Below are 24,814 nucleotides of genomic sequence, written 5' to 3' on the forward strand. Positions count from 1 at the left end.
AGGGTTTATCTCATTTCCCTTCACGGCAACTGTTCTCTAGTTTATTGCAGCGAAATGATTGGCATTCTGCAGAAAAATGGATTTGGCTTAAACTTTCTACCCTAAGCAGTGCAGTCACCAGCTAGGCATCTGTGCACGCATGGGTGTGCTCCCTCCAGCCCAGGTTCAAGGTTCTGTGTAGTGACCTCTCATATGCCTTTCAGCCCTGTCTGCTGGAAGAGCAGATAAAAGACCAAGGAAGAACTCACAAGCTACTAGTACCATATGCTGAAATAGGGAAATGTTGCTCCAAACTGAGGGCTGGAATCATCACGGAGGGACAGGCTGTCCTGCAGACTTCAGGGGTGAAGGTCGCTCCTCATGAGGCCTTCCCACGCTCCATCAGGGCTCACCTCTGCAGTCCTTTGCTACGGCAGTGAACATTTACTCACACACGTAGTCTCAGGGAGTAGGACTTCTCAAGTAAATCTGATTAACACAGCTGTTAGCTGGGTAAAGCCCCGAGTCTCACACCGCTGTACAAAGGCTGGATTCCCATTGCAGAGAAAGGGCTTGGTTTTCATCACGGCATGAAAACACGTCTGTTTTAAACAAAAGTCCTGAAACTTTTATGATGAATAAAACACAAAGATCCCACTGGGCAAACACTGAGGGGTTTGCAGTTTTGTGACAGACTGAGCGAGAAGTGGCAGAATACACGGTCGGAGCCTTCCCCTGCCAGCAGGACACTTACAACAGACCCACTTACAGGACTCAGTTTAAAGCATAAAGAGACATTCAGTACATAAATCTGTTTGATCTGTAAATGTGGAATTAAGTGCTGTCAGCCTTCACTTATTTGCCTGGCACAGTTATATTTTCTTGTACACTTGGCTTACAGATAAAAAAGCTATGGAGTTGAAAATAGGGCTCAGCTCATTTGTGCAAGCTGGAGACACATTCGGAAGCAGCAAGGACAATGCAGCCTGTTGAAAGACTGTGTTTACCATAACATCTGCCACTCCAGAAGCCAAGCCACTGTCACTAAACTTTTTTCTCCTCTAAAAAGCATAGCTCAAGGAAAAGGAAAGAAGCAACTGAGACTTTTAGCCTTTCCCCAAACTCACCCTCACCTGATCTAGCAATTACTCATACGAACAACAGAGAGGTTTGGTCAGATGAAGCTTTACAGAAAATAAAACACAAATACAGTTGCACAGCAATTAGACAGACCTTTTCACTGCAGGTGCACTGAAGTGATCCTCAAACATTAATTAAGCCTCACAACACTCCAGAAAGGTAGACAGTCCCAAGCCTGTTTTACAAGTGAGTCAGCCGAGGTGGGTACAGGACAAAGATAAAAAGAGGAGACCCTGGCTCTGCTTTGCTTGCATCTTGCTCTGACTGCACTGCCTGACGTAACAACAGCCATTTAACAATGCCTACATGTAGTGTCAGCTCCTGCTGCAATGGAGAACAAGAGCACAGTACTATTATTAATATTTTAATTACAAGGCACTACCTATATAGGAGCTGAGCCAGAAAATATAATCTGTTTTAGCACAGAGCTAACCCCAGAACCAGCTGCTTGTTATACGGTAACGGAACCAATATCTGTCAGAAAGGAGACGTGAAACCACAAATAACACTGTGATTAGATGACTTCTAAACTGTATTTAAAAACCATTAGATACTAGATCCTAAAACAGGAGGAAAAAGATCACTGTCTGGCTGTGGTTAACAGAATCATAGAATCATTAAGGTTGGAAAAGACCCTTAAGATCATCGAGTCCAACTGCTAATAGATGCAGTCATTATTTTAATCATGCTTTAAGCTAACTGGCAGCCAACAAAAAAGCCTGTAGTATTGGCAATACCTGATATCTATGCATTTTGCCATCAGTGTTATGTGTATTATAAAGCCCATGGAGGCACTATTAGAAAGAAATACTAATGACTAAAAAGGATCTAATCCTTTTCTGCATGCCCCCAGTTTTACAGTGACGGCTGAACGAGATCCAATGGGAAAATAATGATCCAGCCCCTCCCCCCCCCCAAAAAAAAAAAAAAAATTAGAATCAGTAGCTGCAATGTAGGCTCCCATCTCACACTGCATTTCTATTTTGGCTTCTCTCTAGGCTACTTTGAGAATTCTCACCAGTTGAAATATGTCCATTTCTGGCTCTTTCCTTCTCTGAATTTCAAATCGGGCAGAGCCAGAGGTAAAACTTCAGTGCAAAGACCAAACACTGAGAAACAAGTCTCAAAATGGCTTCATTGCTGCACCTCCATCCTGCTGCTCCACTGAGGGCAACTCCTGAGCAGAAGCTGCCAAGGCAAAGACCAAACTCATTTTCACTAGTTACACATACAACATGCCTATACACCACCTCCCAGAAAAATGCTTCCCTCTGAACACTGATATTGATACTTGTAGACCCCTGTACAGAGTTTGTTGCAAGCTGAAAATTAGTGTCTTTCCTACTAAAATAAAAAAGGTTTCATTGAAGAGCTGTAAACTGAATCAAATGCACTGTGCTAAATACAGGTGAACCATGGGCATGAGAGATGCTGAGCCATCTTACATCTGCATGTGCTGCAAACACTACAGGATATTGTTCCCAAGCTTTTGCTGGAGATTAAGGGGCAGGTTGTCAGCAAGTGTAAAGCAACGCTGCTTTATTAAGATGCACCAGAATGGTGCCTATTTATGCCAGCTAAGTGCCTGACGCTGCTTAAAAGTCTTCTCAACAAAATAAGGCAATAGGGGTAAAAAAGAAATTTAGGAAGTTGGATCAGCTATTGGATGGAGGAAAAAAAGGCTGCATCTCAGAACCAAAAAGTTTTAAAGTGCCTGTTTCGACACCTAGCCCTTCCATGGCAATTATGAGCAGAGTGGAAAACAGCTGTGGGGAGAAGGGAAGGGGAGATTCAATTTGGATGTTTCAGATCCTCCCCTTTGGAACATACTGAAACCATGCTGCAGCTTCTGCAAAGTTTCTATCTGCACACATGATGCAAAAAAGCCACTGGCCTGATCCTGCTTTCAGTGACACCAGTGCAAACAAGTATGACTGCAGGGAAGGTACTCAAAGGGTCACAGTCAACCAAACATACTCTGGCACCTCTAAAATGGGTTTTCAACCTGCTGCATTGTAAAATAATTGGTAAGAGAATCTGAGTGCTTGAAGTACTTGACATTCAAGGCATGCGAGTGCAGAATGAGTGCAACTTCCACGTTGAGCATGTGGTATAATAAAACATCATATCCTGTCTGCTCCCGTTAATTGCTTTTCTTGCTCCATCTTTCTGGCCGCATAAATCACACTTATTTTGCAAACTCACTGAATGCTGAGTCGATGCAAGATAAAGAGTTCTTCACGTACAGCTGTTTGCTTGCCAAAAGGCTGTGATTTACATCACGGCAGAGGCTGCCCACAGGTGTTACACAGTTGCGCTCACTTTTCCACAGGTCAACTTACATCTTTCCCTGTATTCCACCCTCTCTTCCATTCAGGGTGGGAATTTTCACATCCATTACAGAAGTAGACTAGCGAGAGTAACGCTATATTTTAAATACAGAATCCCAATCCTGCAATGTATAAAATATTTAATATGGAGTATTTCCACCCCAAAGCCATGAGATTTGTATACCAACAAAAGCAATAGGTCATTGTAATACGCTACGTTTTGTCATTTGGATTAACCTGGGGTTTGGTTTACTGATCCAGCTTCAGAGGATTGCAGCGGAAGAAGTTCAAACGTTCCAAAGATTCTTCTTCCATTAGCTTTTAAAGCAACTGTGTCTCTCCCCAGCTTCTGCACTTTCTAATTAACAGAAACAACTCCAAAGAATCACGGCTGCCACAGATATTGTGCGAGCGCATTTGGCTTTGAGCATAAGCACTTATTATTTGTTGGTATACTGCTGTGCCCATCATTTTCCAAAGACTTAAATAATCATAAATAAGAAAATATGTGCTATTCTTTGGTACATTTCTGTCTGTTTAAGCCACTGCTGAACTTTTAAGTTGTACAAAGAAAAAATTGCACTTTTATCTTCTAGACAGTCTTGCTAGTCCAACAGACTTTCAGCCGAAGGATTCTTTATTGTACTCAAACCTTGTCCCATAAGAGTTGCTGCTGTTGCTCAGTTTATGAAGTATCTTAGAGATTTTGTTTGGCCCACAACAAAAAACTCCAATGGTCTTCCTGTTAAAAAACAAAAAAAAAAGAGAAAAAGTTATGTTATTGTAAATAAACAGTAACTTCTAACGATAGACAGAACTGGATTCTGGCCTCACCGTATTATACATAAGCCAACTTTGCATAGATCTTAAGGTGAGAACAGCTCACTAGATCGTGTAGTTAGTATTACTGAAGCCACCAGATCTCTCCCAGGTATCCCCACAAAAAGCGCTATTACTTATTTGACTAAGACAACTCTTAGAAAAAAAGTGCCTCATCTTCATCCCAAGACACAAAGTGATGAATAATTATGACTTCCCACTCTAATTTTTTCCATTATTCATCACTTTTTTTATTAAAAATGTGTCTCACTGTAATGACTTCGTTAGTGTAACTCGTGATTTACACCAGCAGGAGATCTACTCACTAGCGGTGATTTGTTACACTAATGAAAACAGAGCACTACTAACCCATGATTATTTCTGGCAGCAGCAGAATAATTCTACCACTTTAGTTTCACATTAGCATGCAATCTTTCCTTCCACAGCTGTATTGGAAAATCTTACGAAAAGCCAAACACAGAGTATGATCCTTGTTCATCGTCCACAGATACCAGCCTGGGTATATTAGCTAACCTGACTTTTTCACACCACTCCACCGACAACAGCTCTTTGCTCTCTGCTCACCTTAAACACAGGCTATAAGTCAGACTCACACTCATACAGCATGAAAGATGAGAAGGGAAAGGAAGGAGCAGGGAAAGAGGATGCGGTGCTGTCTCTTCTACATCATGAAAAAAAATTTCTTCATCTTCCTGTTGAAATTGTTCCACTACAGAGAAAGATCTTAAAGATTTACTGGGATGGAGATGGAGCACAGAAGAGGAAACATGGCTCTAACTATTATGATCTACAGCACTTGCTAAAAGGCTGGAGACTGGAGTTCTGGTCCCTGCCTCCAGGACTGTTTCAGTATTTTATCCAGTAACTATTTAATATAAAATATCTTAGCACATGCAGGGTAATCAAATGCACAGTTTAAAGCTGCCTCTGTATGTGTTTGGTGAGAGAAGGGAACTAACACATAAGAAAAGAAATCTTTGATGCATACTTTCAAGTGTATGAGTCTTATGCAGCAGCTCAAATAGCATGGCAGCCCATGCTGCACCAGTGCACAGCGACACCGCTGCGCAACTGATGACTCAAACATCAAAAAGCATCACAAAGTTATGCAGGTAACTGCAATGGTGCCCTTGTGCCAGCACCCTACAACACTGCCTTCAATTACATCATCTCTCTTATCAACCCATGGCAAATATTAATAACATACTTTTCTCACCCTTATGTATATCTACTAAATTTTGCTGTCCTGGAAGTACTTATTCTAATGGCAAGAGGTGTTATGTTGGTGGCTGGATTTGCAGAAATAATGAGAACACTATTGCTCATTGCTTTCAAATAAGATCGCTCTGCACTTGCAGAGCCTCAGAACCTGAACGTCTGCTAATCTGTGCACAGTGGAGAAAAAGGGTGCATAAGCTGCCAGCAAGAATTTGTTTTCTACTGTGTATTTAATTGAGAGAATTAATGTTGTTTATTTTCATTAGTCTAATTAGTACAGACAACTGACAAATAAACCCCAAAGAGTTTGTCTGTCTCTCTCCCTTTCACTACGTATATATAGCCTCCAAAGCACAGACATGTCTAAGCAGCACATACTGCTAATGTATTCCCATCCCAGCAACATTCTTCCAAGGCACACAGAGTTTTTGGCTAGTAAACAGAATCACAGAAAGGTTAAATGATTTACCTAAGGTCACACAAGAGACCCATGGCTGACTGAGAAGGTCTCCTGAAACCCAGCTGAGCCACTGCCCCATGCGGTGAGCCAGAGGCTCTCAGTCTTCCTTCCTGGGATACCCACCATCAGCAACTCTTCTGGATATCCTTCCATGTGCCACTCACCTCCCACAGTTCATGCCCCATGTCCTCCCCCACCTACACCTTCCACTTCCCTGCCTGCAATACCTTCCTCCCTGCCTCCTTTGGCTCCTGCCTGGTGGCAGGGACACGAGCAGGCAGGCAGCTGAAGGCAGCTACTACCCTGAGATGATGGGCCTTAACTGCTTATCACTTGTGTGGGTCAATGGCTCATCTGGTTACTCAGATGAAAACAGGCAGCTAGGTATTGCTGAGGCATGTCTGAAAATCTTTTAAATACCACTAACATGTTTATAATTAGGAAAACCATGTCATAGGCTGTTCTTTGTTCTAATAATTGTAAACATTAATATGGGATTTTACTCATTCAGAGCGTTAAGCAAATAACTCCTCAGTGTTCCTCTGGTCAGCATGTATTGCATCCATTTTATGAACAGCAAGAGGTGAGGGAGAGGTGAAATACTTTGCTACCTAAAGAGGATAGTCAGGACTTAAAATATTCCAGTTTTATATCTCATATTCTTTCCTAGAGAGAGATTTCTCCTTTACAGGGCACAAGAAATGTATCATGGTGCTCCACACCTTCCCCTCCTACAGATATTCATGTCTTTTTCAAGGTCAGTCTCCATCTGGAAAAAACCACGTGTCCATCTGAACTAAGCGAAATTGAGAAAGCGCGGCAGCCAAGGCATGGCATCAGCTTTTCATCCAGGAGACAACTGACCAGAAACAAGGCTGCTGCTCCATCCCCAAAAAGGGAGCACAAACCCCAGGACCGATAATTTATTCCGTAAAGTGTCCCAGTGCTCATCCTTGGGACCACGGGTGTCATATAAAATTTCAACAGTAGATGGCACGCGTCTGCTCCTCTTAGTCCAGACTCGGGAACCTGATGCTGGGGTTGTCCCATGTCACGCTCTGAAGGTCTGGCAAAGCTCAGCCACTTACAAATGCACTTTGCTTATTTGGGACCCAAACAGCAACAACAGCAACAATTCACAAACCACAAACCAATCAGATAGCTAAACCGATGAGAGATTTGCCAGCTGCATGTTTATTTATGCGCAGCTTTTACTAAAAACACAAGATAAAAAGTGGAAAATATCTTGGCTGCCCATAAACAAGCCCAAGGGGATGACTGCAAATACATGTGAGAGCCTGACACTGGCACCAGATGTTAGAAACAACTTGGTTGCCCTGCTTTTTTTTTTTTTTTTTTTTGGTGTCTCTATTGCAGCAGGGTCATTTAGATGGTAAGTTACTGAGGAATAAGAACTGAAATAAAGTTAGGAGACTATGAAATGGTAAGACTTGGACTATACAGAAAAATAGAAGTTCCGATCTTGTCCAGGGAAACAGGGAGAATACTTACCGACAACAGGTAAGTTCATGTGAGATAGCTGAGTTACACGCTGCACCACCATCTGTCATGTTACATGCAACTGTATCTATAGATATAGACCTGTATCTACAAACCATGATAAAGGGGTGATAAAGGGTGAGGAAGCTTACATCTTAGCGACTGCAGGATAATCAAGAGTCAGAACGTTATTTAGGTACTAAAAGACACCTTGTTTGGAAATGGTGGCACAATTTAGAGACCTAATGTGGAAAAGCAGAGGAAGTGGTACTTGAAGTCTAATTAGGAGTAATGCGACGGAAAGCACAAAAGAAAAAGCAAGTATGACTACCACTAATAGCTTCATCTATGTTATGTGCACTTACAGTCTTGCAAGGAAGCAGCAGAAACCTCATCTTTTTCATCTTTAAAACTGCATTCACACAGTTAAACAAAGAAGACATTAGAATGGAGCATAAGAGGTCAACACTCTTCTATGCAGAGGACTCTGAGCCAGAGAGTCAACTGGCTTCTCTGACCTCTTTATTTCCCTTTCTTTCCCATGGTTCTTTACTACAAAACCCTTCTCTAAGTGACACTTGTTTTCACAGTGTGAGAATCCTACTAGGGATGTCCCTCTGTAGCAGTCTTCGGGGCATCCTGGTAAGGGACCTGTCCACAGCATCCTTTAGGACCTGAATCCAAGCCAGCTGGCTAACGCTGCCAACTGTGACACATACTGGTGCCCAGTACTTCTCAAGAACCAGGGCTGTGTCCTTTAGTATTATGCAGCCTCAGAAGAGGAGAGTCAATAAGCCATGGGCAGATGTTCACTTTGCAAGTGCAAGAGAGGAAAAAATGTTCTTGAGGGAAAGTTCGGAAGAGGAACGGGATCATGAGAGCACCTCTCAGGCTGGTGCACCCGGAACACTACCAACAGCTACTATAGGTGGTTTGCTCCCACCCCACTGACTATACCAGAAGGGAGTTAGGGAAGACTCACACAATCCCTTCTACCAGATCAGCTTTTGAAGCAGAAAACTGCCAGTGGGGTGTAAAATACTCAGCCAACAAAGCTGGAACTGGACAAAGACATTCCATAGTCTAATTGCGTGTCTTTTCTGGTTTACAATTGTATTGTTTCAGACCATAATATATTTCCCTGGCACAGTAAAAAGGCATTGCCAGGTCTTAAAAAAAAACAAAAAGTGCCAGGGATCTCCAAAGACAATATATCTGAAGACAATATATCCTTTGAATAATAACAATACAGGTCAGTGAGAGTCGTCTTCTGTGCATCCTGTTTGTAAACCAACACTATAAATCATGAAAATTACAGAAGTAGTCAACAATTTTTAAAAATGCAACTTTTGTATATAAAACCAGCATATGTTGCAAGCAAGATATTGCCATGGACAAAAACATATGCAATCTCTGCGCAGTGAGATGGAAAACTATTACTTTTATCTTCTGGGCCACTGAACATCCTAGCTGCATAAAAAGATGAACTGTTCTGAGCGTAAAAATATGTTTCAGTTTGTATAGGCTATCTCTCACAGCAAAATATTAGCTAATTTCAACATCAGTAACCTAAACATTACACTCTAAGATAAAATCCCAAAATATTTTCATACAAACATAGCTGGAAACAGACAATACCCTCACCCTTCAAACGGTGGCATCCTTCGAGCAGACTGGTACTTACCGCCTGTTACACTTTGCTATTTCATCAAAAAGAAGCTTCCACCGGGGCCGCCCAATCAAAAGCCTTGAGTTTAAAGCTTGATATTTTTCACCAATTATTTTCTGCAAGAAACAAAAAATTCCATTCTGCCTGATTTGCAAATTGCCTCATATCACCCAGGGCTCCCATATCCGACATTGGCTGACTTACAATATTGCTGAGGTATAAAACCTGAGCACAAGTATCAGACAGTTGTGATTAAAACTGCAGCCATTTCATGCACCGATACCTCTGCTCACTGCCTTTTCAATGGCTCTCCTTGGTGTTCGTTATAGATTGTTCCTCATGCAGCTGCTCATTAATCTCCCCATTACTTTTAAACCAATTTATTTAAGCCATAAAGCAATAACCACGCTCCTATTATTCATTCCCCCATTGGCTTTTAATGCTAAGCTGGAAGAAACACTGCTGATGCAAAAATCATGTTTCTGTCTGAAGTCTTTTTTTAACTCTGTACGAGTAACTATTAAGATGACTAGGTCTGAAAAAGTAACAAGGGAAATCTTACAATTCTCCCTGAGAGTAGTTTGCCAGCTGTCTTGAGCTGCCGTAACAGCAGAAAGCAGCCAAAACTGCTCCCTGGATGGTTCCCAACCCATTCCAGCAGTGCTAACTCACCAGCATTTCGATAAGGTCAAATGCCCTTCCATTGCAAGGCATTCGCTTTCTTTGGTTTTCTGTCCTAATGCGATAGAAAGATAGAAGTTGCATCTTATCTAGGCCAGCAGATTCACTCCACTGCTGAATGACCTGAAACATCGCTCGTACCAGTGCAAACACAGAGCCTTGGTTAACTCATCCTCTGTTGGCCTTTTATATTCAAGAGGCATTTGCTGAAGGGTGGTCTTGGCTCCCTGTTGTCACACAGGCATGCTACTTCTGAGCAAAGGGAGCGTGAAGCGGAACTGCCCTAATTTGGATAGCAGTCAGCACTTTGGACTAACATCAGTGAACAGAGAAGTTGTATGGCAATGGAGAGTTGAGTTTAACTCCCCCTTGAGAAATCACGAGCAGCATTGTATTTCATGCCACTTTTGTTCAACAGCCACAAAAGAAAAGTGACTTTAAAGAAAGACTTAAAACAAAGTTGACTTTAAATTCAGTAACTGCTTGAAAGACATTACTACAGTCTTGCTGTGTCATTGCAATGCACTCCTGCTTCAGGTTTTCATTTTAACCTAACAATTGCATATCAGGTTCACCAGTTAGGTATTTTCAAGCACCCCATTCCAGTTGACATACATCATCCAGGCTTTAAATCTGTGGAGTACTGTTCATAACTACTGTAGCTATCACATTATTTAGACTATTGGATAGCGTTCCTACCAGATCTGTGAATATTATGCTGTCTCGACCAGATACCAGGCAGAACAAAATCCTTTGGGCATGGTTTCTCACTGCATTTCATGTTTTGTACTAATTGTTAGGCTTGGTTCTGGGACCGCTGCAGTCAATGGAAAGCTTCCAGACACAGCAGGGTAAAGAACCAGGCCTAGGCTCATGTGTTAAATAATGTAAAATGAAGATCATAAGCATAAATAGCTATGGAAGATGCCAAGATCTGAGGAATTAGCCCAGCTCTGGGGTTGGTAATACATGACAATCGGCGGTTCAGTATAATTTCTAGTCTCATGCATCAAGAGATTTGTAACTTTTGTCTATATCTGAGGCAAAGAAATACAAAGCTTTTAAAAATAGCTAGTTTCTCTCAAAATATTTATTTGAAAAGAAGATTTGAGCTTGCAAGCGCCTAGAACTATTCTGTTTTGATTCTTAGCCCAGAAATGATGCAGATTTCCCATAAATCACGGCCAACTGTCTGGTCTGTGGCCTGGCCTGAAAGGACCTCTTTCCTAGAAAAGGAAGACGTGGATTTCTGCCCACATCTAATCAAGTTAAAGTTACTAGACTAGATTCTCTTAATGCTGTGGGGATGGACTTGCTTTCTTGTCCTAGCAATGAATCAGTCACTTGAGTTTATGGCCTCATTTCCTGTTTTTACCATCTGCAGTAATTCCCTTTTGCCTTTGACTGACAGTTTGCATTGTCTACTACCCCAAGGTCCAGTTCGGTTTACAAACAGCATTTAGCCACATACCTGTATTCCATCTGTTTGACTGAGGTACAGCTGGATGTTTATATAGTCTGGTCGATTCTCCTGCCAAAGCTGGGAGGATGATAAAAACAGCTAGTGAAAAAATATCCCTTCTCTTAATGTAAGCGTAAAGTCACTTGTGCCTACTAGTGCTTGTGCCTGGGAGACCTGGGTTTCAGCATCAGTGAAGTAAGCTTTTTAATGAAAAAGATACGCTTGCCTAGCACCCCTTCGTGCACTCCAGAATGTCGCACATCATGCTGTGTGGAAAATATTATTTTAGGAAGCTACACTGCTCTTAAAACCTACCTGAAATTGTAAATCCTCCTGCCTTCTCAACCTGTCTACTAGCCAAATTGCTAAAGGCCACTCAGACTCCCCAGCTTGCACGTTCTTCTTCCATCTTGTAACTTTCACAGACAAGCATCCAAACTCCTGGTACCTGGCAACACTGTGCAATGAAATACTGGTGACAGATACTCAAACTGTTTTGTGCAGCTCCAAGAATAAACAGACTCTGGGTCAGGTAGCCCAAGCAGACATACTGCTGGAGCATGCTTGTTTTGAGCAAGGATGCCTTAATCTATAGCATGCCAGTTGTGTGGTGTGGACACACCCTGCATTTATTAAGGTGTCAGAACCCCTCCAAAAAGCACCCATTACCTTGTTATGCAACATACAGAGCAGATCTGCAAACCAGCGGAAAGATTCAATGTCCCTGCACACCCAAATGAAGTAGAGTCTTCTCAGCTTGTAGCATTTCCAGCCATCACTTGAAAATAAGAGGTTTGGGTAATTAAAAATTATCATTTAAAAAGGAAACATTGATTAAGATGCTTTATATTTATTAGTGGAAACGTGAACTCCCACTAGAAGCTAACTGTTAAATTGTTCTTCATCCTGTGATCCACCAGACACCGAAATGACCAATGCACCCTATTATCATGCTGAGAATATTAAATCTCTAGCACAGAGCTAACAACCTTCACAGATAATGTTTCCACATTAGGAATCTGTCAGCTATGCAGATGATTTGGACCGCAAATATGGATTCATACATCAAACTTTTATTTCAAAGAAAAGCAGACATTCTAAGTTCAAGTGTATTATGTCAATTCTTTATTAGGTTTATAAAGCGACCCATAAGAGGAAAATATTGACAAATGCAATAATGTCAGGGCTTTATTCTGCCTTTCTATGTGAAAGGCTCTGATTGATTATAATTAATACTCTTGCAAAATCACAAAGACCAAATCAAATCAGAGCTCCATTGTGTTAGGGACCTGTGTGATATATTACAGTCCTCAGAAAATGCTGGTGGGGAGAGTGCAGTCATGGGCAGATTCTGGCGTTGCATTTATGAAAACAGGACTCTCGTGTCAGATTTCTTATGCAAATAAAACACAAATATAGCAGAAAGGAAGGACTGGAATGAACTAGGAAAGAAAATAGAAGTAAAAAAAATCCTGATGATTAATGAGTTCAAACAGAGCACAAACATCCAGGAAGTATCTCCTTAGTTAGCCAGTGCTGTTTTCTGTTGTTCTGATCACTGAAATAGCCAGTGCACAGATTGTTTCCTTCTTTTCCTCCTAAAATAATTTTCAGACAGAGAAGGCCATAGCCTCCCAACTTCAAATGCTAACCCCAGGAGCCAACCCCAGTTGAAAAGATTCATGATACATCTCACAATATCTATTATTCATTTTTTCAAACTCTAGGGCTGCTGGCATATCCATCCAGGGTACTGTATTAATAGGTCTACCTAAGTGATGACTCTAATCACTGCCTTACCTCCCCATACCCCTAGCCTCCACTGCATGCCGAGGAGCAAGGATGGAGATGTTCTCAGCCGCATGTAGGGGCTGAGAACTCGCCTTCTGTGGAAACTCCCCACAGAGAGAAAAAAAGTGCTCTAAAACTGGAAGGCACAGTGTCTTTCAAGTCCTGATTTCAGGCTTTTTATTTGTAAACTGTTGACCTGCCGAGCAGGATTTCCTCCATCTTTTCCTAACTGCCTATACTAAGACAAGCCCTTAGGAAGGGTCACAATCTGGTCAGATGTGACAAGATAACTAGAAGCAGTAGCAGGGAAAATAAGTGTCCTTCACCAAAGAAAGGATAAAAGAAGAGAAAAATGCAAGGCATTTGGTATTGAGTGGCTGTAGCTCAGTAATAAAACACCACTCTCGGTGATGAAACACTGCAGCTGGATAAAGAGGCTGGACTGTAAGACTTCATGAAACAAGTCATGCTTAGATTTAAAATAGCACCTCAGACACATATGCTTGGGCCTACCTCCAGCAGGATATATTATGCAATAAAGTTGAAATTCCCCATTACAACCAAATTCACATGTATATAACACTTCTTGTGATTTCTATTCTACCACTGCCCATAATAACTGCCATTATTTATAGACCCTGCTGCATGAAAGCCACTAGCTTTCCTTGATGTAAGTTGTATTTGCTTAACAATAGGGCATAGGGTTCAACAGTTAAGTGGAGGGAAGCGCAGGAGCAGGAATTAAATTGTGTACATACGACAGGGACACAACTGAGCCGGAAGCAAATGACTGTGTCGACAGGCTTCTGACCTCCCCCAGACCTGCATGTCCTTGACACAACAGGACTGGCCCCCGCTGCTCTGCAGCGCTGGCATCGTAAGGCAGTTTGCATGTTCGCACCTGCCAATTTCTGCTTCTAAGCTAGGGAAAAGACAACAGGCAGATCGTCCACTAAACCAGTGCTTTGTTGATGTTCAAATACTGAGAAGGAAAGCAGGCTTAGACTGTTACTTTTTCCCAGGATCACAGAATGATTCCCCTGTATAATGTTACAGTGCATAAGGGGAAGATTGGCTAAAAAGGCAGGTTATGGGATTGGCTGCTTGAGAGGCCATTTATGGCTTTATCCAGATAAATGGACATTGCAAAAGCTTTTGGACACTAACCTTCTACAGCAGTGTCTGTGCAAGTTCCTACAGCCTCTGACAACACAGTGGTAGAGGCAAACATCTCATTACCTCCTGTTGGCCCATCATTATCATCTGCGACATTTTTACTAAGCACTGTCAAGGATAATCCATCACGAGAAAAATGGTCATCTTATCCTCCTGGGCCCCAGGCTTTTAGCGAAAATGTACCCTCTTTTTGAAAGGATGATCAATACACTCTCAGGAAAAGAAAATGAGGGAGCCCAAGATGGTCTCTGAGGGCTGCAGCACTATGAGACAAGTGGGGCTGATAATTTTCAGAAGTGCTCAGCACTGTCAGGTCCAGCCCGATCAAGGACAGAAGAACGTGCACAGCATCTGAAGCCCAGGCTTTAACTTCACTTTCGTGTTACAGTGGGCTATTGGCATGTTCATGGTAGAACAAATGCTTCAGATGTGCACTGTAAAACCCTCTCAAAGCCAGCTAGCCTTTCAAGACTTCAGGGAATGTTTGCTGCTTTGGTTGGCTGTTTATATAGTGCCTATGAAAGCGGGGTGCTTAACCTGTGACTGGAGCCCTCAGCCAATAATCTAGCAAAGAAAAAAAAAATCAATAGCAATCATAAAAGCAAGCCTATTTCACACAGCACAAGATTTGATGGGAACCATGTTGCCAAAGCGACAGGGAAACAAGAGGTGAAAGGTTTGGTCTGAATAGAATGTCAAAGGCTTTCAATTAAAAAAAAAAAAAAAAAGAGAAAGAAGAAGAAAAATGTAAAGAAAAAGGCATACCTAAAATTTAAACTTTTCAAATGGAGTTAAATATCCAAATACTATCTGAATCCAAGTTGATCCCTTTTCTTTAAAACCTTAAGCTTACACATTTACAGAAGTCAAACAGACCAGGAGAGCTGGCCCTGCATTTCCAGCAGAAAGACTGTCACAACTTCCTGACTCTTGAAAACTTACATAGTCCATAGCCTCATCTAAGCTTGGACTAGGGGAACAAGTCTAGCTGAAGGGCTGTGACTACATTAATTACAGGCTAGGCTGGTGGCAGGCTATAAAGGTTAGTGACACTGTTCCAGCTCAGGTGCATTACTGGCACAACTCTGCCACAACTCTTCGGGTTGTAAAGCCTGCATGAGATGATTAATACTCCTCAGGGGACATCCCAGTCCACTGCCTCTCTCCAAGGAGTCATTCATACACTGGAAGTCTTTCTGACATATGGTAAACTGGGGGGAAATGGCTTTAAAAGGCTTAAGCTCACTTACAGCAGTGTGTTGAGTACTGATGCAAATGGTGTAACTCCAATACCTCCAGCCACGCAGAGGCTGACCTCGTAGTTCAGGGATTCCTCAAAGGGACTTCCAAAAGGTCCATCCACATACAGTCTGCAGAAAAAGCAAAAGGAACACTTTTAGAGGAAGCTGCTAGAATCAGAGAAGAGAGGAAAAGAAAATCGGGCTGGAATTAACATCCCACAAAGAAATTGTTTTAATTTTTTATTAGTCTTGGGATGCAGAATATGAAAACCTTTTTCCTGGAAAGCTTTATGTGGAGAGAAAGAAACGTAAAAGGGGCATGAAAAACTGTTATATGAAATCTCTTGGCACTTTCCATGATTAGATAAGCCATTTTTTAATCAAACAGGTGGAGGTGACTGAATTATGACTGCCCTTTGTGTCTGGTATTAGAAGGCAAAGAAAGTGCTGCACTGGAAACAATAACTGCTTGGTGGGTCAGAAGCAGGAAGAGAGTTTGGCTAGCCCTGCCTAGGAGGTTCACCTCTCGAACATCAGAAATAGCTGAGATGGACAACGGGGTATTAAAATCTATTTTTCTTGGCTTCTCATAGTGCTTTTCAAGGGCCTACGGGGAATGAAGAAGAGGTGACATATATCAATCCTGCAGTGAGTGAGAGGAACAAATTCACATCTGTCTACTCCTTCACTTCACATCCAGACCCTTGGGAATGGGATCTATCCCAATCATACAGGCTATCTGAAGAGGCAGAAAACCCACTGAGTTTACCTCTTTAACTCACACTTCTCATTCTTATAACAGTCTTGTCTACCTGTTTTTAAAGATCATTTAGGAGACTGAGTCCCATTTCCAACACATTTTTAATATTTCATATACTGCTGGAAAGTCAGTTGAATATAATTTAAAAATGGGCTTTCAGGCATCTCCAAAAGTTTGACCTCCTAATCTTTCCTACACTGCTGAAAGTCTGACCAAGGTCATCCATAGGTAGCTCAAAATTTATCAGCTGTAATATCTCTAATAAAATTCACATACCCCATAGCCTACTTATGGAATACCAACTGCATATCTTACTTCAGTAACAGATTCACCTTTTGAAACTATTATGAAGAGAACTTGAACACTACATTTTGTCAAGGTCTATTCTGTGTATGAGTGGCTCACTGGATTACCACATTTTAGGTAACTGGTCAATACAGCAAAGTATGGTGGGACCAGCACTGCATTCCGTGGCTCAGTGACTAGGTATTTGCTCACAGCTAGGCTGACTGACATCAAACTCATCCACAAAAGTTCCAACATATATATATTTTTATACACACACACACACAATGGTACTATTATGCAACTAAGCTAGGCATACTGTTTGTTTAATAAAGGGCATAAGCTTCTCCTTTATACCATCAGCCAGAGAATTAAAGGCAGAGGAGACGTCTCTTCCCAGACAAAGTCTTCCAACCCTCCCTCTGATTCTTTCCTTGAGGGCTGGGTCTCAGCCGTAACTTAAGATCTCAGTCTGGTCTCATTTCTTTCAGTTTTGTGGTCTGACCCTTGGCATCTTACCAATCAAGACAACATCTTGTCTGGGTGACTTTGGCCAATATGGTCCTTTCTATGAAATTTCTTCCAGACCTCTGCTATTGCTGACATCTTGATTCCTCATATGTTAGTCTCTTTCTTCTACTGTGTCTTATCTAAACACAGATAAGTACCTACTTTCTGGTGGATCTGGAGGCAAAGAGGCTGAGCCTTAACTATGCCCTGTCTTATAAATTCCTTTCTTCGCTCTTGGTGTCCTACCTGGAAAGAGGGAGAAGACACTGGGGCACCCACAGCCATCATCAGAAAGCATTGGAAGTGCTGGCAGTAGACATTTTTAAATAACCAAAATTCCTCACTGATGCTCATAACTAATCAATCTGCAACCCGTATATGCTTGTTCTTATTTCTGCCTTTGTATTCTGAAGTCACTACAGTATTCTACAAATCTTCTCTTGGAGAATATCAAAGCTTTTCAATGTCAGGTATGTTAGTACCAGCATGATGAGAATACTAGAAAAACAAATTCACTCTTAACTTAGGAGAGATAAATTATGTTGCACAATGGGGCCAAGACAAACTTAACTGGACATGTGTGTATAATATAAACACAACTTTAAGTATCTTCTCATTAAATTCTTCCTGTTACATAACACTTTATACCCCATTTGCTTAACAAGGGTTTATTTTCCACTAATGAAATGATACCATTACTGGTGCAGAGTGCAGCAGCAGCTGCTTTAAGAAATCTTCTAAATGTTGCCCTATCATTTGACTGAGAAGGTAAAGGAGCATCTCTTATTTAAATAAGCAACAGGGGAAACGTAGCGAAGCAGGTCATTACTCTGAAATTAATCTAATCCAGGGGACATTTTGAGAGAAGTCCACAAATGTAATGGGTCTCAGATGTGTATGCCAACAGAGATCTAATTTGGGGAGATCAGTTAGGGGAAAAAAACCCCAAACCTTTCTGGATAATGAAGACCAGCAACTGGGGTCCACTGTCCTTCCTGCCATACCTCTTACACATATGTTACCCTAATCAGATCCTGCCTAGCTGGTAAAATCTGGAGAATCACTTCTAAAGGTATGCAGGGCATAAGCATACGCCTGAGGGCAATTCCTTGCATTTTGCACAACCAGCACTAACCTTTGGATATACAGACTTAAAGCCAACATTTTGGGGGGAAAACACAAGCAAACAAAACAAAAGCAAGCTAGCAAAGGAGGTTTTCCCAGAAATTATCACAGTGGATGTGACAATAGTCATATACTGTAGGGGTGCCACTTAGCAGAATTGCGCTTAAGCCTACTTGAGGACTATCTGAAGTATGTATGTATGTCTGATCTCAGAAGGGACTAAGCAACTCCTGGGAAGTCTGAATGCCACTGAATACCACTGACATGATCAGGAGTTGAAACATGCAAAACTAGATCTGGTCACTGCAAACCAGTCAAGCACAGTGTATAATTCCATGCCAGAAATTTAAGAAACAACCTTCAGTTAAATATGTATTTTGGTCAGACTGCTCCAGTTTGTGGCCCGTTAGACCCATCTGGCCTGCAAAATATTTCTATCTGCCCACTGCATCTTCCTCTGAGGGAGTAAAGAGCAGTTGTTTGGACAGCAAATGCAGTCAGAGGAGCCAAGAGCTCCTGCTGTGCCTGCATGTGGCCCAGCACAGAACAGCCAGAAGTCACCACTTCCAAGTGTGAGAAAGAGAAATGGAGAAAAAGCTGGAGAAATATTGCTACTGCGTTAACCCACTCCACAAGACTGCCTGAAAAGACTGATTCCAAAGATAACATGACCTCCCCAGAAGATTTTGTTGCATGTTGTAAACATGCACTATTTCATCCCATTTTACTATGGGCATAATTTATAACTGAAAGAAATGGGACCCTGGTGTCTTGATGGAGGTGGTCAGTTAGGAATTGATCCTTCTTTTAGTCAAGTCAGTGGAAGTAAACCCCCCCTCCTGACACCACATTAAACAGCGTAGGGATGAACAGAGCCGCGATTCAGCCATGGACTTTTGCAGAGATTATGCAACTTTCACTTCCTGTCAACATGTCCCTCCCTTCATTTAGTAGCACTGAAAAGTTTTGCATAAAAGCAATTCATTATTGCAAATGAAATCTCACAGCATTCAATAGAAAGACAAAGCAAGGGGGGTGAGATGACTTTTTGTTTCTAGAGTTGCGCCCCAGATACATCACACCACCATGCTATGCTCTCCTATCCTCCCAGCTTTCAGTTAATTAAAATGAAGGAAGGGAATGGAATTTTGCTAAAAGGTTAGAAATTCCCCCTTCAGGCAAACTTATTCAAATAACGAGTTGTTCTTTTCACATGTATTCATTTCCAGTCTTAAGAGTGCTCTCAGTTATTCTGGCACAATTTCTTAGCTCACAAACAGAAGAAACGCTCCTCAAAGCAGAAGATATCATAAAAAATAGCAGAGCACATTATTAAAAAGCATCTTACAGATAGCTGGTGAACATGTTTTCTATTTAAAGCACACTTACATTCTACAGTTCAGTGGTACAGAAATATCCCAGCAAGCACCAAGACAGATTGTTCCAGCGCTGGGCAATGCAACTGCAGTAAACAGGGCTGTCCCTAAAGCAAGGGACACTGTCTCAGGGACACAGGCAGCTGTACTGCTTTTGAGACCCAAGTTACTATCTTCCTTAAGGAACTGAATAGTAATGTGTGGAGACACCTGCCCACATCTCTGCTGGATTTGGACCTCAGTGCCATGCTTGACTGCACGGTGTCGGTGGCCTTAGAGAAGTTTAATGCTTACCTTGTACTTCACTACCCAACTGCAAATGCGGATATCATATCATAGCTTTTTTCCCCAGGCTTTTTGGGAGCTACTGTGAGACATTATGAGGGATATTAGTGGAAAAACAGATGGATAGGGGAGTTAATTCAAGAGCTTATAGGAAATTTAATTAAAGAAGTATCAGCATTTGCAAGTTGAACAAAATGCTTGGATATGAAGTACTGCACAGAGCACAGAAGGTGAAGTTTGTGGCAAAACTCTTACTAATGTCAACAGAGAAAGGATTTCACCCAGCAGTATGAGATTTTATATCCTTGGAGTAGTATTCAGTTTGTTATTAAGACCCGGGTGTAGGTATCCTTGTGTAAGCATATGGAGTAAGTCCCCAATACAGTCGGAAGAGGTACAGTCAATACAGTTAATGGAGCCTAGAGAGAGATTTAGGATGTGATGAACTGCTTTCTGTGTCTACAGACTGTACTGACTCAATTAACAAGGCCTTAGAGATCAGTGTCCCTCTGGAACAGCTGAAGGTCAAGCAGAAGTGAAATGACATTAGACGCCTAGCCTGAGGCATCCAAATCCAGATCTAGGTCTCCACTGAGAAAACTGGAGCTCAGATACCTACCTCACACACAGACACCCACCGGCTGGAGATTAATCCCTCCCTTGATCCCCTGATATCCTATGGCAATCCCATGCCACTGACTTCAGTAGGTTTTGGATAAAGTTCTCCAAAATCAAAATAAAATCAGCTAAACAACCCTCCTCCCACGCTCGTTCTTCTCTTTAACTTGTCCTACTAAAACCACAGCCATGACGGATCCAGCCTGAGAACTCCGCAGAACCGACTGATGGCTGCAATGATCTCCTTACACTTTTCTGCTGCTGTAACTTTTATGCACCAGAGAGATGCCATCACCTCCCTCTGATAACCCACAATACCAGCCTCCACCCCCACGTGATAAATATTCAAACAAGTGCCTTCACGTTCCTCCCACACTGCCCTTCATGCCTGCGAGGAAATCTCTGTAAACATCTGCAAAGCTATTTCATTACCTCCTTTCAAATTACTTCTTAAGACTCCTCTTTCCTCTAATACCTAAAAATCCCAATAAACCAGAAGTTGACGGTAGTTAGGCTGCTGCTGTGCTCGCCGTAGCTCAGTTGTATTCTGGCCCAGTACTGTCTCACTGTTTCCCTGAATTTTGCTGTCTGATTTTATCCATCTGTTGTCTCCTGTTCTAGTTTAAGTTGGTTGGGTCAGGACAGTCTCTCTCCTGTGTGACTGTGTGTATCAAGATGGCTTCCTGATGCATGACTGGTTCTTCAGGGCACTAGGATAATACAGATAAATGAAGAATTACTGGAAACTTTCCAAATCTGAAACTTATATCAGAGGCAAACGTTCATATTGTAGGCTTGCAGAAAGCAAAACTGACTACAGAAGCGTTTCCGATCACTTTGGAGTCTAAGGCTCAATTCAGCTTTCAGTAAAAACTTAGCTACAACAAATTACATTATTTTATTTTTCAAAGAAGCTGCACTTACTCTCATCAAAGATTTTCAAATATTTTCTGCAGCAAAAATCAAAACAGCTGCTTCATCTTTTGAAGTTAACATATGACATTTCATGTCATTATTTAAACCTCAATTAATAACTGTACACTCTAACACTATTTTTCCAGAGGGCTTGTGATTATTGACAGCATTTCAGTACCAACAGCCTTTTACAGACGAAGAACCATCACTGAACAAAGCACATCATCCTTCGTTTGTATAGATTTCTGAAAATACAATGGCTTTCATGGTTTAAAAGTGTAACAAAATGTGACATCTGGCAAGTGAGATCAGAGATTCCCACGTGTTCTCCTGACATTGTGAAGGATGATGTTTTCATTAAAGAAAACAAAGGCCCCTTAGACGTTTAAGCTTGCAAAACCCAGTGGGTCCAATTAACTTTATATACTATTTTGTGCAACATTGCAAAGGGTTATGATTCTAATTCAGATTTCATTAGGCACCCTCTCTTTTTAACAGCTTGAGTTTAATTTCTGATTGATTATTCACATTTTTTCCTTTCAACTTCAAACATATTCTTACAATATGTGCTAGAGCTTGTAGAGTTTCCTTCTCTCTTCTACAGAAGCTGCTTCCTTTATCAGTTGGTGAAACATCCAATTGTAACAGCATAGATGGCTCAAAACTCTACAGAATCAATTTGCATCAGATTTTCTTCTCATAGAAACATGCCAAATTACTCTGATTTTTAAAATTCTAGGAAAGCTATTGATTTTAGTACATCTCAGTTCCATTTATTTCTCCCTAGCTGTGCAAAACAAAATTAAATCACTCATTTTTCAGCTTATTATACTCACAAGGACCCAGAGATGACTGAAGAAGAACTTCAATTTCTACAACATCCTTAGCATGAGAAAATATGTTGAAGGCATGATGAAAATGGCAAGAAAGTGGGAAAGCGGAGCAGGCACCTGCATTTTCATGGATAAAGCTCTTCTGTAAACCCAGAACTGAGATCCATGGTTTTCTATGAGACACGGTGCAGGTTCAAGGAGAAGATGAACCCACTGGAGTACACTGGAACACTACAGCAGCAAAATTTGTACGACTACCTACGGGGAGCTGGACTTGCAACAGAGGAGTGAGGAGGATGGTGGTGGCAGAGAAAAGAACCCCATAACTATGAATGAAAATTTCAAAAAAGCACAGAGTAAGAACTTCCACTGAAGGCAACAGAAAACCGACTTGCACAACTGACGGACACCCTTGTAAGCATGGCTCTTCCTTGTTCCGGACTCTTAAAAACCAATCTGAAGGAAATTTCTCAGACCAAGTTCATTTTCCTTAGAACAGAATAAAACTGTCTAAATATTGCCTAAAGTATTTATGGAGAGCCCATATTTCCTGTTACTCATTGCTCACTATTTTAGGAGAGAAGCAACAGTTTACACCATTCACTTCATTAAAAAGGTCTGTAAAACCACTATGAGAACTACAATCAAGTATAATTATGTATTTAGACAACTTTGTTCTCTGAAAGTACGTGTACTTTCTGTACCAAATTCTTAGGTCAATATTCTTAATGTTCTATTAATTCTTCTCCGTGGCAGCTTTTTTACTGTAATTTTAATAAAATGTTTCCAAAATGCATTCCTTTGATTAAAGATCACACATGATTTAATTTTATTATAACGAGAAATCCAATTTTCCACTTATTTCATTACCAATTACAGTATCTATTTTGTAAAGTGCCTTGCTTCTCTGTTAACTTGTCTCCTACCAATTTTGCCTCAGCTGATAAAGAGTATTTGTACTGACCGCACCACTTATAGTAACTTGCCTTTTGAACATTTAGTTTGTTACATCATAAAGTGATAAGATGCTGCAGATCAGCAACCACAAGCAGGGTGAGCGTGTTTGTCATGTTCCTCCACAACTCATTCGTTGGCACAGTAGTTATCTGTCCACTCCACTGCAAACAGGTTTTCTGCTTTAGAGTAATCCACTTGCACATTTGACCTTTCGTCTCTTTCAATATTTACAGGAAGCTTTTTCTTGCCTATACTGTTCCCTTTGGCGGTCATCTCAGAGTTGCCATCTACCAGATGGCATGGTCCTTCTCACAAGCAGTGCTGATACTAGCGCTGAGCCCTCTTCCTCACTTGGTAAACTATGCTTACTAAGGCAGGATATCCCACATCCCCATGTCAGTGGAAATACCTGCAGCATCAGTATCTCGGTACTGTTGGAAACTTGAAACAACTGAAGCATACTGGTGCAACTGGATTGCAGATTTCAGATGTCGATTCAAATTTTTCACACCTCTAATTATTACGTATTAACCAGCATCAGAGGACTAATGCAATTCCCTCAGCCAGGGTTTGGTTATTTTCAAGTTAAGTAGAAAGTCTACATGGGAGTTTAGGATTCAGGAAAGCCTTGGCAGTTAGTACGTACATGAGATGTAGTAGTCCCCCACTCCTGACAGCTGCTTTGCTCTTACAAATATACTTGGAGGCATAAGGTCAAAATACTTTTTTTGATAGACTGGGGGCAGAAGACTGCTCTAACTAGACATCCACACTGCCAGTAGGCTTTCCCAGTCAAGCTCCAATACACCTTAGGGCTGGGGAAAGAAAAGTTGGCACCTGCTGACAAATCCAAAGGATGACAAGGGCAGAAACTAAAATCCTAGCTAGGTACCTGCAGAAACAAAAGGGAAGGAGAGAAGAAGCTGACTGGAGCACTGGAAGATGTAGCTGGCAGCAGATCAATCTGAAGACAAGGCCAGGCATATCACAATCTGCTCCAAACACAGCCCTTCCAGGCTCTTTGCACTAGACTAAGTAGAGATGAAGAATTCAAAATGAAGAGAATAAGAAGAAGAAAAAAACAAAGAAGGACAAACTGCACAACAAATTCTGCAGTCAGAATGAAGAGGTCAACCCTGCAATAAAATGGGATCCTCAGTATACAGTAAACCTAAACACAAATATGCTGCCTAAAATGTAATAAACACCCAAGAAAACTTTGCCATGTCTTATTGCTGACTCTTCTGTCTTAAGGTGTATGTTTAGGTAAGTAAAGTGACTTAGTCCAGTCACAAGCCCATCTTTTCTCTGGAAAACTCTTTTCATAAGGAAATGTCTCTCACAGCTGCACTTCCTTTAAGGAAAGATGCTCTCAATGAGCCTCAGTCCTATAAAGGCCAGTGAATGTGCCTATAGGAGCAGGTTCCCTTCAGGGCAGCTTCATGAAGCAAATAATTACTGGTTTGGGGATTGTAAAATCTATTTGCTTGAATTTAGCTGCCAGGAAGCCTAGAAATAAATTCTCTAAAAATTGCTCAGACAGTTGAGGAGTGACATCTGCAAGATAATGAGAAGGCAAATTCAAATGGCTTCCAGATGTTTGGTGATGGTCAGACAAGCTCATTTCTTCAGACAGACAGCCTCTTATCTGGAAAGTGATACA

At 41.4% G+C, this 24,814-nt stretch overlaps 1 protein-coding gene across 4 annotated transcripts in view; it reads right to left on the reverse strand.

Moving 5' to 3' along the window:
• Window positions 1–2,059: 2,059 nt before the first annotated feature.
• NOX4 (NADPH oxidase 4) overlaps window positions 2,060–24,814 on the reverse strand; it is a 113,110-nt gene continuing 90,355 nt past the window's right edge. For all 4 annotated transcript variants that reach the window (XM_075080995.1, XM_075080988.1, XM_075081000.1 and 1 more), the window contains 5 exons: window positions 15,497–15,616; window positions 11,949–12,057; window positions 11,289–11,357; window positions 9,152–9,252; window positions 2,060–4,191 (listed from right to left, as the gene is read on the reverse strand). In XM_075080995.1, the coding sequence (XP_074937096.1) occupies window positions 4,071–4,191; window positions 9,152–9,252; window positions 11,289–11,357; window positions 11,949–12,057; window positions 15,497–15,616 (520 nt within the window). In that variant the 3' untranslated portion in view covers window positions 2,060–4,070. The remainder of the gene's footprint in view (window positions 4,192–9,151; window positions 9,253–11,288; window positions 11,358–11,948; window positions 12,058–15,496; window positions 15,617–24,814) is intronic.

This window comes from Phalacrocorax aristotelis, chromosome 1 (genome assembly GCF_949628215.1).
Source record: "Phalacrocorax aristotelis chromosome 1, bGulAri2.1, whole genome shotgun sequence".
Classification (NCBI taxonomy): Eukaryota; Metazoa; Chordata; class Aves; order Suliformes; family Phalacrocoracidae; genus Phalacrocorax; species Phalacrocorax aristotelis.